Source organism: Garra rufa, chromosome 13, assembly GCF_049309525.1.
Source record: "Garra rufa chromosome 13, GarRuf1.0, whole genome shotgun sequence".
NCBI lineage: Eukaryota > Metazoa > Chordata > Actinopteri > Cypriniformes > Cyprinidae > Garra > Garra rufa.
In genome coordinates, this window is record NC_133373.1 from 24,591,456 (window position 1) to 24,607,318 (window position 15,863).

Consider the following 15,863-nt stretch of genomic DNA (forward strand, 5'->3'; position numbering starts at 1 on the left):
GTACTTGGGCCCCGGAGGCCAGCTGTGTGCCAGCGCGTCTCTGCCAAGGGAAGCCTCGGTCAGGGAGAAAAAGAGCTGGCAGTGGGAGGATTCGGGGGAGGCGAACAGATCTATCTGTGCCTCGCCGAAATGACTCCAAATCAGCTGGACTGTCTCGGGGTGGAGTCGCCATTCTCCAGGGTGGGTGGACTGCTGTGAGAGCTGATCAGCTGCATGGTTGAGTTCCCCTGGTATGTGAATGGCACGTAGCGATTTCAGCCACGTTTGACTCCAGAGGAGCAGACGGCGGGCGAGTTGTGACATGCGAGGGGAGCAGAGACCGCCCTGGCGATTGATATACGGAGCCAAAGGAGACGCTCAGCCCGGCTGGCGGGAAAGCGTAGTGCTCTGGCAGCTCCACGGGACTGCGCTGAGGCACAGAAGGTCGCAGGGCTGGGATAATACATTTACAGTAAAAAGCTAAATTCAGTGCTGCATCAATGCAGGGCACAGCAGTAGTTCACTGGCGTTTAAACCATTTACATGGAAGGCATTTAACAGACACTCCTATACAGAGAGCAAATTACAAAAAGTGCTTTGGTTTCACAAAAGAGCTCATTGTGATCAACAGATGGCAAGCATGCAACTCATCATCATCCGTTCCCGTAGGAAAGGAGTGCTTCCTGAACAAATGCAAACAAGTGTGAACTAGTACAAAAGATACCTACAGAAATATTCAGTATACAATAAAACAAGGATTTTCATTTGGGGGTCCACAGCGGCATATTTACCAGGATTGCATCTAGTTCAAGTTTTTCTTATCTCTGTCGTTTATAAGCGCTTTCAGTAGCTGTGGTCTACTAAAAGCCTCAAAGGTATCAGGGCTAAAGTGGAGAGAACAGAGACGCGTGTCTTTAGGAAGTTTTATTTGTCCACAGGCATCTTCCCATTCTTTACTCCTCTTCTTATCGCTACGAAAGCAGTAAAGTGACTTCTCATGTCGCCCTTCGATTGAAAATGACAGCCAAAAAGCTGTACAATGGCTTTGTTTCAGTATTTTATTGTCAGAGTGGCTTATTTCGTGTTGTGTTGTGGTAAAATTAGAAACAGTAGTGCCAGTATCGAAATAATTGAATAATTGAATAATTGATTTTTTTAAAATAACATAAATCTTTCATGGGTTTTCTACTACATATTTCAGTAAAATACACAATTTACTTTATATTAAGCCATTCAATTATATAAAGTATTAATACCCATGGTATTTCTTAAATTTTTTCTTAAGAACATTTTTGCAAACCTAGCCCTTTTTTTAAAGAATACAGCAAGAAAGAAATACAATATATAGAAGTAAGAACAGTATGAACTAAAAGAAGCTAAAACAAGACTGTCAGCACAAGACTGCTGTCAATACAAGCAATTGAGCATCGAGACTGGAATCTCACATCTGAACTGCAGCAGACTTTACTTTGCATATTTTAAATAAATATGGTACATAAATGCAGCACATAAGATAAATGTCAGACAATAAGTTATGAAATACAGCAGAACTACAACCATGTTATTTATATCACCAGCCATATTTCTATGTTGTTCAGTTCTGGTGAGGATGTCCAGCGGGCCAGCGTGATCATCAACCTGCCAATCCTGGTGCGTCAAAACCCAGCAGAGACCTTTCGCAGGGTGGTGCCAAAAGTCAGGGTAGGTCAAACGTATTTCATTTATTGCTTTTTGTTGTTAAGACCCTTCTATGACTTCTTAGTGTGTGCTGTTTGTGAACAAACATACAGAGCTCCTTCTTCTACCTCAACAGGAAGTGCTCCATGTAGCTGGGGCAGATATGCAGCTCGCCGCAGCAGGATCTTTCCTGACGGTCCTCCAAGATGACATTGTCCTGATCCAGACACACACCCACTCAATCTTGCAGATAGTTCTCCTGAATCTCGACCACAGGGACACAGGTTGACATTTTTTGAGAAAGCTTGTAAAGCACCTGTAGAATGTATATACAAGAAATTTGATGATATTTTATTTTTCAACATCTTACTTGAATGCATGATTCCTTGTTATTTGCAGTCTTGTGAGTGGAATACAATTTAACAAACACTACTGTTCAAAAATATGGGGTCAATATGGTCCTTTTTTAGTTTTATTCAGAAAGGATGCATTAATTTGATTAAATTTTACTGTAAAAATGTTTAAAATGTTACATAAGATCTCTATTTTAAATAAATGAAATTTTGAAATATTTTAAAATAGAAAAGAGTTATTTTAAATTGTAATAATATTTCACAATACTACTGCTTTACTTTGCAACCTCCTTCAAAAACATTGTTTAAAATTGTTTTCAATTTTACAGACCCAAAGCTTTTGAACAGTAATGTGTGCACAGAGTGAGATATGCATATTATTGCATTTCAAAGACACAATCAGCTAATATATCTTTATTTTTAACAGTGGTCAGCAATGCTTGGTTGGAGACATTGCTGTCAGCAATTGATGCTTTACCAAAGGAAACCATCAGGCAAGAGGTAATAACAGCTGCATTTCTCCTGTCTGTCATTTCTAAACCCATGGGATATACCATAGAAATTAGCAATCAGCAAGAATTAAAATTCAATTTGCTTTGATTGATTGTTTGCACAGATACTGAGTCCTCTATTATCGAAACATCAGCTCTCCCAGTCTGTCCCGGCACGTCTGGCCAGCTGTCGCATCTTAGGAAAAGTTGTTGGCAAGTTTGAGTCATCAATGTAAGTTATACAGTGAAAACACCACTTGACCAATCAACTAAGAGAACATGAATAACCTATTATTTAATATTACTAACATAGAATAATTTTATTTTTAAAGTAATGATGTTTAAGCTTATTTGCTAACTTCAAATGTCTACCATGACTTTTCTCTGCAGAGTGAAAAAAGACCTTTTGCCACTGATCAGGTCGTTATGCCAGGACGTAGAGTACGAGGTGCGCGCCTGCATGTGCCGCCAGCTGGAGAACATCACCAGGGGAATCGGGTAAAAAGATATAAAGCAGAGAGACGTTAAAAAGAACATTCTGTTATTTGAATATCTCATGCTGCCAGCATTAAGTCTAAATGACTTTTTCCTATATGGAAGAGTACTGAACTCGATTCACAGACATTAGATGTGTAGTATATGTATAGTGTATATTATTTTTTTTTTAGTTTTTGTATTAAATTTTCAATTAACAACTGAGTATTTGTTTTTGCCACTTCTTTTGAATGTGAGACATTTTTTCTCACATATTTAAAACTAAGGGATGGAAGTTTTGTATAATGTGGCAGACTGATGCTTAAGCACTTTGGGATGTTCTGTTAGAAATAACTTTTCCGGTGAACATTTATGTGTCATCAGTATGGATCGTAAGACTAGTTTGTCTATATTTGCTTTGTCCCAGGCTGGATCACACTAAAGTTGAAGTGCTCCCTGAACTGGTTGAGCTGGCCCAAGATGAAGCCAGTACTGTGAGACTGGCAGCTTTCGACACCATCATCAACCTCTTAGAAATGTTTGATAGTGGTAAGCCATTCACAGTGTTTATTAATTTTGAGTCTTATATTAGTTATTAGAACAGAAATGACAACCATTAATTAACAAAAAGTTAAGTTAATTTTAATGCATTTTAACCACTTTTTTCATGCACTGTTTTTTTCTCTTCCAAGACTAATAGACAGAAAACATCCAAAATACACATTTAAGTGTCTTTTTCATTAAGGTTGTCTGGCTGTTGACAGTATTATCTGATTTATGCAGTGATAAAGACATTCAAAATCTCCTCTGTAAAAACATTTAACATGTGTTATATATTTCTGTTCTGGAATTGTATGCAAATTAACACGTATTTAATTAGATAAGGCCTCATTTGCATATTTAAACAACATTTCAGATACCTTGTAAAACCAAACAATTGTCTAAAAAAGAGATAGTTCACCTAAAAATGAAAATTCTGTCATTAATTACTCACTTATGTCATACCAACCCACGAGACTTAAAAATATAGGGTTGGTATGGTCCTTGATGTCACATAAGATTTCTATTTAAAACAATTTTTATTTTATTTTCAATTGTAATAATATTTTACAATACTGCTTTACATTACAACCTTGGAGAAGCTTCTTTCAAAAACACTGCTTAAAATGTCTCATTTCAGATCACTTGTAAAAACAAAACAGTTGTCTTAAAGGGATAGTTCACCTAAAAATGAACATTGTCATTAATTACTCACTTATGTCATTCCAAAGCTGTGAGAGCCATTTTATTCATTTTCAGAACACAAATTAAGACATTTTTGATGAAATCCAAGAGCTTTCTGACCCTCCATAGACAGCAACGCAACGGACATGTTCAAGGCACAGTAAGGTAGTGAAGACATTGTTAAATAGTCCATGTGACATCAGTGGTTCAACCTTAATTTTATGAAGCTACGAAAATACTATTTTGTGCAAAGGAAACAAAAATAATGACTTTATTAAATGATCTCTGATTAATGATGTCCTTACTTACTTTTTGGGTCTTGAACGTGTCAGTTGTATTGCTGCCTATGGAGGGTCAGAAAGCTCATTTAAAATATCTTAATCTTAATCCTAATCTTAATCTTACGGGTTTGGAACGACATGAGGGTGAGTAATTAATGACAGAATTTTAATTTTTGGGTGAACTATTCCCTTAATGTACACTGTGATTAATCAGCTGGGGAAGTATGCTGATATCTATAAGTTAAAATGTTTAGCCTTTTTAGCTGTAGTGTCTTGTTTATTAGCTTTTCTGCTGTGGAAGTCAGACAATCTGAAATGCAGTTAAATAACAGAGAAACAGAGATGTGTCAGAGAGGTGTGAAAACATTTGCGCTTCCTATTGTTCCACAGAGATGTGTTTGAAACGCATGCTGTGTACCTGCTCATATCATCAGATGCAGCTTCTTGTTATTTCCACACATTAAGCTCATGCTGGGACATCAGATTTAGATACTGGCATGTGGCTCCTTTATGAAAAGTTGTTGAAACTTGTCTCACACTCTCACTGTCATCCTCTCACCCTCCCCTCTTTTCTGTCACCATTTTTCATAGATGACAGGACTTGTGTCATATTTCCCTTGGTGAAGGCATTTTGTGAAAAATGCTTCAAAGGAGATGAGGCAGTGCTGGCCTCCTTGTCCTTCCAGTATGGAAAGCTTTGTCACGGACTCTCAGGTGACTGTTCGCTTCCTGTTTACGTCTTTCTGAAATGTTTTAAGATTACAAACCTTGAGTCATGATATGGATTTTTGTACCTTTAATTTGAACAGAGTCTTTTACTGACGAGCAGCACCTCTGGTTTCTGGAGTTTTATAAGAAGCTGTGCTGTCTGGGACTGCAGCATGAAAATGGGCATTGCGAGAGCCAGCCCTACCCACTGGAGCTGGAGAACAAATACGCCCTAGTGCGCAGGAACTGTGCCTACAACTTTCCTGTGAGTTTCCCTGCTTTCCATAATTGTGACCCTGGAACACAATCCAGTATTATATTTGTAGAAATAGCCAACAATACATTGTATTTTTACATTTCTTACCATAAATATATCAAAACTTCATATGGACAACTTTAATTTTTATTTTAATTTTTTTCTTGCATACTCTGATTCCAGATTTTCAAATAGTTGTATCTCAGCCAAATATTGTCCTATCCTAACAAACCATACATCAATGGAAAGCTTATTTAGTCAAAAAATGTACCCTTATGACTGGTTTTGTGTTCCAAGGTCCCAGTTGTTTTGGCCTGAAGTCTAAACAAAACTGCCTTGCAGTTTATTGTAAGTCTACTTTGTTGTTTAGGCATTGTTTTCAAAAAATACTTGTTTTTTGAAAAGTTTAATATTTCAGAATATTTTTATGGCACTGTTGGCTATTTTTAACGTCTGTCAGTGAAGGCAAGTCTTCTAGAATAGCTCAACAACTCATTTGAGGAAATTAGACCTCTGACTGCTCCATCATCCATGTCTGAAGTGGTCCTTTGTTGCTAGTGTGGTTATATATAGACTAGTCATTCAGAATAAGTTTGCGAACAGTCTGAGATGTAGGTGGCTGGAAGTTATGTCTAAGAAGCCATTAAAAAATGTAAAGACCAGTTCACCCAAATATGGAAATTCTGTCATCATTTACACATTGAAGCTTTCAGGCTTTTTAAAAAGGGCCCAAAAGCATGATGAAAGTTGTCTGTAAGCCACTCTTACTATGTGCTTATAGGGTCTTTGCCCTGTTGAATGTGAACCTGGACTGAGTTTTCATTAAGGCTGTCTCAATATTTTGGTGCATTGAGCTTTTCTTCTGATGAGTCGCTGAGTCCCTGCTGCTGAAAAACAGCCCCACATCATGCGGCTGCTACCAGCACACTTTACTTTTGGGATGGTACTCTGCAGATGATGAGCAGTGCCTGGTTTCCTTCCAACATGATGCTTGGAATTGATTTTCATTAGACCACATTATCTTGTTTCTTACAGTCTGGGGGTCCTTAAGGTGTTTTTTTTGCCAATTCCAAGTATGTTTTTATGTGTGTCGTCACTGAGGAGAGGATTGCATTTTGCCACACCAGCATAAACCCCAGATCGTATTGCAGTGATGTTTGTCCTTCTGTAATTTCTCCCATCTGCATATATGATCATGGAGCTCAACTAGAGTGACCATCATGTTCTTGGTCACCACTCTAGCCTATGCTTCTGTGAACCTTCAATGCAGCAGATTTTTTTCTGAACTCCTCTCCAGATGTGTGGCTTGATGCAATTCTGTCTCTTAGCTCTACAGGCAGTTTTTTATTTTATTTTACCTCAGGGTTTGGTTTTTGTGTAGTGTAGTAACATCTACAAGCAATATGAATGCTCCTAAGCTAAATTTCAACTGTCCCAGATAAGGGTATGAATACTTATGCAATGGAATCATTAAAGTTTTTTTTATTTTTAATTAATTTGCAAAGATGTTAAAAACCAGTTTTTTTCTTTGCAATTATGGTGTGTGGAGTGTAGATTGATGTGGAAAAAAGTAATTTAAAGCAGTTTAACAAAAGGCAACAACATAAATTGTGGAAAAAATGGGGTATGAATTCTTTCGCAGGGAACTGTATATAAGTTGTTATTCGCTGATACTGTTGCTTTTCAGTGGGCTGCAACTGGATCATTGAAAAGATACAACTCAAAAAAAAGGATGTAACGGTTAACTCAATTCGCAATGCAATACGATTTTTATTATAATAATTTTTATTTTTGTCTGAACTACACTACCATATTTTGTCATGCTTTTCTTACGAAGGCTGTATTGATTTGATCAAAAATATAGTAAAAACAGTAGTACTGTAAAATATTAATGAAATTTAAACAAACTTTTCTATCTGAATATATTTTTAAATGTAATTTATAACTGTAATGACAAAGAAGATGTTCATGATCAAGGACAATCATTTTAATATGCTGATTTTGATTTGGAAACATTTCTTAATTTTTATCAGTGTTGAAAACCATTGTGCTACTTAATATTTTTGTGAAAATCATGTTTTTTCAGGATTCTTTGATGACAAGAAAAAGAAAATTCAAAAGAACAGCATTTATTTGAAATATTTAGTAGCAATAGTATATATTTTAAGGTTACTTTCTTGAATAATTTATAAGCATGTCTGTGGATCTTCTCTGTATTTATTTGCAGGCCATAGTGTTATTTGCCGATCCAAACCACTTTCTGTCTGAATTATATCGTACCTTCTCAAGTCTTTGTCATGATCCTGAGATTTCAGTACGGAGGACGGCAGCTGGTGGTTTCCACGAGGTACAAACTCAGAATCTCATTTAAACATATTTTTGTCATGGTACACAATGTGACTCACATTTTGACAGGTAGAGCACAAACAATACCATCTTTTCTAATCCCTCTGCATTAGGTGGTCAAATTGCTGGGCCCAAATGTGCATTACATACACAAAGAGCTAATCACTTTGCTGCAGGATGACTCATTAGAGGTGAGACCTGAAAAAAGCTTTGTGTGTGTGTGTTTGTTTATTAAAAGAGCTTTCAGCTGTCTGTGACAGCTTCAGTCAGAACAGTCATTTTCTTGGCACACTGTGCTGTGCGAGACATCGCTACTTTCTTCACAGAAAGATTCAGTCTTTCTCAGGACCTCTACTAACTGCTAAGTTCAAATGAACAAATAGCCGCATGGCCAATTGCACTTAATGTAACCTCCTGTATTTGGATGCCCATTCGTTAGACAAGACAATAGACAAGAAATTCCCTTCTAGACTGTGTGTAGAGCAGAGAAATAAAATTATTTGGTTCTGTCTTTGTAACATATTAACAAAGATGGACTACATGTAGACCTTAAAGGTAAAGTGTGTAATTTCTGCAGCACTTAAAGAAATGAGAAAAATGGCAGGTTTTCCAAACACTTTTGCATTTGCAATCCATTTAAAAACTGTTTCAACATCAAAAAAGTTACACTAATCACCTTTAACACCAAACTACCAAAAATTCTTCACAGGCGCCAGACATACCATGCCTACGTGTGTGTGTGTGTGTGTGTAAGGCTATGTGCACAAGTATGTGAGCCTTTGCGGAGGTTGCATGCAACTGTGTAGGATGAATGAATGCATTGCACCTCCCTAGATAAGGCTAGAGTGTGGTATTGTTTATTCTGTCATGATCCTCTGAGCGCTGTTAGTCACACACTGCATTAGCATCCAATATAGTGCAAAGCTCCCCGAGCCATCAGACATAGTGATTTTCATGATTAATGATGATGGAAACCCAACATTATAGACTATCTGTTATAGTCAGTGATCTCACACCAGCTTATCTCTAATTTTAGAATCCCTTCCTGGGTTGAAATAAATGTTTCTGAAATGTCTGATGACAAAAAAGCTTTGTTGATTTGAAGGGCTTAGATTAGCATTAGCTTAATGCTTTTGAATCTGCAGGTATTGGATGCGCTGTTGAACAATCTTCAAGAGACTTTAGAGCTGGCCACTTCCAGAGGCGAGGGAGCAGGACCTGAGAGCAAGGTATCTGCTTTACTTTTGATTATTTAGTTAGCGTTGTCTTTTAGACTTTTAGTTTTAATTAGTGCTGTCAAAATCGATTAATCAAAAGGTTTGTGTTAACGTAATATATGTGTGTGTATGGCTATAAATATACATACAAATATGTATATATTTAAGTAATATATATGTATTATACACTACTAGTTTTTGAACAGTAGGATTTTTTGTTTTTTTTAAAGATGTATCTTCTGCTCACCACGCCTGCAGTAATTTTATCCAAAGTACAGCAAAAACAGTACAAATTTGAAATATTTATTGTATTTAAAAATGGATTTTAATTGAATTTAAACTGTTTTCTATTTGAATAATTTTTATGTAATTTATTCCTGTGATTTCAAAGCTAAATCTTTACCAGCATTACCCTTAGTCACATTCTAATGTTCTGATTTACTGCTCAAAAACATTTATTATTATTATTATGTTGAAAACAGCAGAGTAGAATTTTTCTGAAAATGTACTGATGTAATGATACTGAAAATGTAGCTTTGATCACTGGAATAAATTGCATCTTAAAATATATAGTAAAAAGTAAAAATATTTCACAATATTATTGCTTTTGCTGTATTTTGGATCAAGTAAATGCAAGATTGGTGAGCAGAAGAGATTTCTTTAAAAAATAGTAAAAACTTTTGACTGGTAGTGTATATTAATATTTATATTTATATATAATATACTTATATAATGATATATAATTATAATATATATGTATATGTAAATAATATAATTATATATATATATATATATATGTAAATATTTCTTAAATATATACATGTATGTGTGTTTATTTATAAATATACACAGTACACACACATATATATTATGTAAACACAAAAATTTATTTTCAATGTGATTATTTGCAATTAATTGTTTGGGCAGCACTAGTTTTGTTATTTATGCAATATTTATGGTCCTAACAGTAATAAACTAATACTAAACATTTTAAATATTATTTTGTTATTTAAAAATATTGAATACATTTATTTATATTTTAATTAATCAATTAAATTATTGGCAAAATGACAAGAACTGTCAAAAATAACATAATAAAACATAACAGTTTGTATAAGGCTTTAATGTTCTGTTTTAATGTATTTTTTAAGTAATTTAATTTTTTGTTAACAATTTAATGGTCTTGCCTGCCACTTTTGATCAATTTATTGTGTCCTTGCTGAATAAAAGTATAAAAATACTTAAAAAAAAATAAATAAAATAAAGCAAATCTTACTGACATTACTCTCATCGTCTTACAGCAGGTGAATATACCGGACTTGGTGCCTGCTTTGGTAGCAGCAGAGCAGAAAGCGGCATCATCTCTGCACTGGCGGGGTCATGAGAAACTCCTCCAGTGCTACTCCTGTCTGCCCCGCGTCATCTCTGGAGACCAGATCTACTTCCGTTTCTTCCCGAGAATGTTCAGCATCATCACTACCAATGTAAACCTCTTACTTTCACACACCTTTCTGTACATTCTCTCAATTTTAAGTTTATATTCCATCTTCCTTCTGTTTACACTGTTTTAGAATGTTCTACCAGTCCAGCGGGAAGCTGTCAGGACGTTATGTGTGTTCTTGCGGTACAACCGCAAACAGGAACAGCGGCAAGAGATAATCAGCAAAATAAAGCAAGGTAAAAAACAGGATCTGCTTATGTTACCTTTTTGTGAAAGAGATTCAGTGATTCAGTTGATTATGACTGTATTTTCTTCTGAATTTAAGACCTTGCTCAAGGTAGAAGCTACTGGAACAGGCTTCGCTATCTGGACCTGTGTGAAATCACAATAGACCTCTTCTCCAAGTCGTATTTTTGCAAACATTTCCTCATTCCAGCACTTGAGTTGGTCAGTGACCCCGTAGCCAATGTCAGGTGAACAGCTCACTTTATTTTTTAACTTCTATTATTGCGTTTACTGTGATGTGGCTAATGCTTTAACATATTACTAGATATTGTTTGTTTTATTCAACCAAAAATAAACATCTCACAGGTATAAGCTCTGTTATATGTTACCCAAACTGAGATCCACCATCAAGCCAACAGAGAAACATCTACTTCAGCAGCTGGAGTTCTGTGTGCGGAAATTGTTGTGCCGCGAGAAGGACAAAGATGTTGTGGGAACTTTGCGAAAGGTGAGCCTCTCATTAATAAAATGTGGTCGCATTAGCAAAATTTTAGCAAAAAGCTCACAGAGAAGTTACTTTCAAACCAACTTAAACCAATTGCGAAGTCTGTGTAGGGAAATCTCTCACCTTCACATGGATTCCACCTGAACTGACAGGATTTTGCTCATTAAAAACAGTAAATGTGATCATACCTTTAGTCTTTTGTGAAGATTTTTAATATATTGAAACTCATTTCATTAATAGATGTAATTAAGTCCTCATATTGTTTTATTATGCTTTCGTAGACAGTTCTGGAGCTGGACAAAATGGACATTACAGAGCCGGTATGAAAGATCTGTTACTTTCACCGTTTGCATTTAGTTTAGTTAATTTTTCTATTTTTTTTCTAAACATTGTGAGCTAATTTTGTTTCACTGTTAGTGTTGAAATAACCTTTTGTGTTTGTAGTATCATAAAAGGCATGAAAGAGAGCTTTTGGATCAGAAGAAGGAGAAGGAAGAGACTCTTTTACTTGAAATGGTGAGCAATTTATAGCCTGGGTTTCCCCATCCTGCCTTGTGCAGCGCGATTTTATTTACGCTTCTAGTCTACGCTCGAATCATGACGAAGTCATAACGTGGTCTGGCGTTAGCCAGGCTAAGCAATTTATCCTTTTGTGATCATTTTATGAAGGTAGCAAGTTCATGTTTGTTACACCAAAACCTTTTTATTTGTCTATTTTAACTGTTGACTGACTCTTTACTTTCTAAATGTAACTTTTTGATGTCAAAACAAAGAAGACAAAAATATAATTGTACACATTATTGTTGTGTTTGTGGTTTTGTAAAACAGGAATTACTAGAACGACAGCAGAGTGAGGCGAAACTAGCTGGAGATAAACAGTCGGAGAAGAAACGTGAGTGATGTTCATTCATGCACCCTCTCTCTCTAACTTTGGATGTTTTACTAGCTTGCTTACATATGTAAAATTCCCAAATGTATGTGGGCGTTTACTTTAGTTTGTAATGCTTTTGTAATGCAGAACGAGAGAGCAAATCAGGCCTTTCTGGTAGTAAAGGAATGTCAGGATCGACATCAGGAGCAACATCATCCTCTTCTGCTGGTTAGCATCCTTCCTGATGTACATTCATGTTAACTGAATAATGAATAGCAAAAACATTGTATTTGTTTTACTATATACACTACAATTCAAAAGTCTGTAGTCAGTAATTAAATGAATACAGCAATGATGCATTAAATTGATCTTAAGTGACACTTTTTTTTTTTAAATAAATGCTGTTCGTTTGAACTTTTTAATTATCTTTTTTAAATTAATGTAAAATTGAAAAAATTAGCAAATGTGACCCTGAACCACAAAACCAGTCATAAGGGTCATTTTTTGAAATGTATACATCTGAAAGCTAAATAAATAAGCTTTCCATTAGTGTATAGTTTGTTAGAATAGGGCAATGTTTGGCCGAGATATAACTATTTGAAAAAAGTCAAAATATTGAGAAAATCGCTGTTATTCAATTAACATGCATATTACAAATCAAAAATTAAGTTTTGATATATTTAAGGTAAGAAAATTTACAAAATATCTCAATGGAACATGATCTTTACTTAATATCTTAACGATTTTTGGCATAAAAGAAAAATCAGTAATTTTGAATGATTTCTGAAGGACTATATGACACTGAATACTGCAGTAATGATGCTAAAAATTCAGCTATTCCATCACAGAAATAAATTACATTTGATAAAATATTAAAATAGAAAACAGTTGAGAAAAGAGTTGCTGTATTTCTAATCAAATGCAGCCTTGGTGAACTTAAGAGACTTATTTTTAACAAACATAAAAAGATACATTTTCTAAAAACATCAGTGATATTCACCTTCAATCAAAAAAAGAATTAATGAATATCAAAAATATACTATCTTTTGTTTCTTGACATTGATTTGAATGTGAAATTATTGCAATATAAAAATATATTTAAAAACTCTAATGTTTGTGGGATTAATCTTGAATAATCACAATTAATTTCAGAAGAAATGTGTGATTAATTCGTTAATTCTTTTAATTGATTGACAGTGCTAGTAAATATGTTTTAAAAAAATGTTCATGTACACTATGTTAAAAGTTTGAGGTTGGTCACATTTTTTCTGAAATTAATCGTGATTAATCCCACTTAACATTGAAGTAACATTTTTAAATATGCTTTTATACTGAATAATTAATTTCACATTCAATCTTCAAATTAATGTAGAAACAACAAAAAGACAGTATATTTGTAAGATGTTTTTTTAATGACTGAAGGTGAGTATTACTCATACCAATATTACTGATGTCTATGGTTTTTTTGTTTACTAATATTTAACCATTGACTATAGTCCTTCAACATTACAGTATAATTGAGAGCTGTCAATTTTTACATTTATTAGACTTTATTAGACTAGAAAATAACAACTTCTAACTTAAGTGAACTTAAAACAATTTTCACATAAACCTGTTATTTATCTGTGCCCTTCAGCAAGTACAGTAGGAAATATACAGAAATTAAATAAAGATATCAAACACTAAATACTAAATTAAATATAGATGAATCCTTAAAGCTTCAAAAGTTATTGATTTCCTTTTTTTTCTTTTGTTATTTGATTAACAGACATCACAGCAGCTGGGTTTTTAGGTTATTTGGCTGCTATTACTTTAAGCTGCTGAATGTGACATGGGTCTCACACGCATACTCATAGTTTAATTCACACTTTAATATGAAATAATACAGCATGCGCCACCATATTTGTGCGTGCAATTGAAGCGTGTGTGCTACAAGCACAGTATAATGGTTAACAGGACAGGTAAATTTGTTTTTACTGTGGCCTGGCAACCTTATCTGATCGCATTTGTTGTTGATCTACTAAAGCTTCCTCGTCACCCGTACCTTTTCTGCACTCATTTGACTAGCACCTGTGGAAGTGGATCGCGCATCTGAAAAGTCTCTAGTTTGATGTGATCATAATAAAGGCGTTCTGCAACTAAATAAACACACTTCTTGTCAAGAAAAAAAGGCAGAAGCAGCAGTTGTGAGTGGGGTGGCCAACCCTGGCCCTGCCCCTGCATTAAATATATTCTGATAAACTGAAAAAATTAAACGTCTGCATTAACACACTAATTTTGACAGCATTCATTTTTACAAATGACAAAAATGTAAACATTTTCTAAAGGTTTTAGAATTTGGAAGGTGTTATTTTCCTAACACTGATCTTGTTTGCAGGTAAGGAGATGAGGAGGGCCAAACTAGCTCGCAGTCGTTCTCTCAGCGGTCATCCCACGACACCCAAGATGACAAACCCAGACAAATCCTTGTATGTAACATACTCAGCTCATCGATCTTGTGTTGCTATTGCAGTGGATTGCACCAGCTGACTTCTGTCTGAATTTTAAATTTAGTCATGAATTTGCCATGACCCATCACCCATCACAGCATATTTAAACACCCTATTTTCTTTTTAGAAAAGTGAAGGATACAGGAAGTTGCCCTGGATCGGGAAAGAGCGCTATGTTACCATTAAATGGTATCTAATCAAATTTCATTATCATTTATAATGATTTCTGCTCTTTTACACAAACGTTCTGTTGTTTACCTGTACTCGTTTGTTTTATAGATGATAACCTGCGACCCCACCACTTTAATGTTGCTTCATCAATCTCCTCCACCCCATCATCCTCCTCCATGCCCGTCTTGATCCGCAGCAACACAAGCAGCTCTGTGGATCACCGGAGTAACGGGAATAAAGACACACAGTCTAGGAAGCTCTCTGTGTACGTAGTGTGATCCTGTACTTTATGATTATTCATGACATTTTAGGTGTACAATTGAAGTCAAAAGTTTACATACACCTTGCAGAATCTGCAAAATGTTAATTATTTTACCAAAATAAAAGGGATTATACAAAATGCATGCTGAATTTATAAAAATGACTCTGTTTACATACACTTGATTCTTAATACTGTGTTGTTACCAGAATTATCTACAGCTGTGTTTCTTTTTTTTTTTGTTTAGTGATAGTTGTTCATGAGTCTCTTGTTTGTTCTGAACAGTTAAACTGCCCGCTGTTCTTCAGAAAAATCCTTCAGGTCCCACAAAGTCTTTGCCTTTTTAGCATTTTTGTGTATTTGAACCCTTTCCAACAATGACTGTATTCATTTTGAGATCCATCTTTTTACACTCATATGCAACTTACAGTAGGTTCACACCAGGGGTGAAAACTTTTGAACAGAAAAAGGGTTGTGTAAATTTTTCAAAGATATTTCACCTAAACATATATATTTTTATTTAGTACTGCCCTTCAGAAGCTACAGAAGATTTGATTGACTTACATGTTACCCAGAAGAAAAAATAAGTAAAATTTACCCTGACCTTCAAATTCAAAAAGTTTTCACCCCCAGCTCTTAATGCATCATTTTTCATTCTGGAGCATCAGTGAGCGTTTGAACCTTCTGTAATAGTTGTCATACAGTCATTATTAGAAATGGTTCAAATACACAAACATGCTAAAAAAAATAAATGAATTTGCAGGCCTGATAAAGTAATAACACAGTATTAAGAAAGAGGTCTCTTTTATAAATTAAACTATTATTGTCTCTTGTAGACTATATGGAAATGTCTTTTATGTGAAATATCATATTCGGCTCAGTACTAAAAAAAAAAA

At 34.9% G+C, this 15,863-nt stretch overlaps 1 protein-coding gene across 1 annotated transcript in view; it reads left to right on the forward strand.

Moving 5' to 3' along the window:
* Nucleotides 1–15,863, forward strand: part of ppp4r4 (protein phosphatase 4, regulatory subunit 4) — a 35,080-nt gene that overhangs the window by 18,561 nt on the left and 656 nt on the right. Inside the window, exons 3-24 of the mRNA XM_073853192.1 lie at nucleotides 1,578–1,680; nucleotides 1,793–1,940; nucleotides 2,437–2,510; nucleotides 2,626–2,732; nucleotides 2,891–2,998; nucleotides 3,402–3,523; nucleotides 5,071–5,193; nucleotides 5,289–5,452; nucleotides 7,671–7,790; nucleotides 7,903–7,980; nucleotides 8,935–9,018; nucleotides 10,308–10,490; nucleotides 10,578–10,683; nucleotides 10,773–10,920; nucleotides 11,039–11,180; nucleotides 11,459–11,497; nucleotides 11,622–11,693; nucleotides 12,006–12,069; nucleotides 12,196–12,276; nucleotides 14,426–14,516; nucleotides 14,665–14,726; nucleotides 14,817–14,973. Coding sequence (XP_073709293.1) covers nucleotides 1,578–1,680; nucleotides 1,793–1,940; nucleotides 2,437–2,510; nucleotides 2,626–2,732; nucleotides 2,891–2,998; nucleotides 3,402–3,523; nucleotides 5,071–5,193; nucleotides 5,289–5,452; nucleotides 7,671–7,790; nucleotides 7,903–7,980; nucleotides 8,935–9,018; nucleotides 10,308–10,490; nucleotides 10,578–10,683; nucleotides 10,773–10,920; nucleotides 11,039–11,180; nucleotides 11,459–11,497; nucleotides 11,622–11,693; nucleotides 12,006–12,069; nucleotides 12,196–12,276; nucleotides 14,426–14,516; nucleotides 14,665–14,726; nucleotides 14,817–14,973 — 2,376 coding nt within the window. The remainder of the gene's footprint in view (nucleotides 1–1,577; nucleotides 1,681–1,792; nucleotides 1,941–2,436; nucleotides 2,511–2,625; nucleotides 2,733–2,890; nucleotides 2,999–3,401; nucleotides 3,524–5,070; nucleotides 5,194–5,288; nucleotides 5,453–7,670; nucleotides 7,791–7,902; nucleotides 7,981–8,934; nucleotides 9,019–10,307; nucleotides 10,491–10,577; nucleotides 10,684–10,772; nucleotides 10,921–11,038; nucleotides 11,181–11,458; nucleotides 11,498–11,621; nucleotides 11,694–12,005; nucleotides 12,070–12,195; nucleotides 12,277–14,425; nucleotides 14,517–14,664; nucleotides 14,727–14,816; nucleotides 14,974–15,863) is intronic.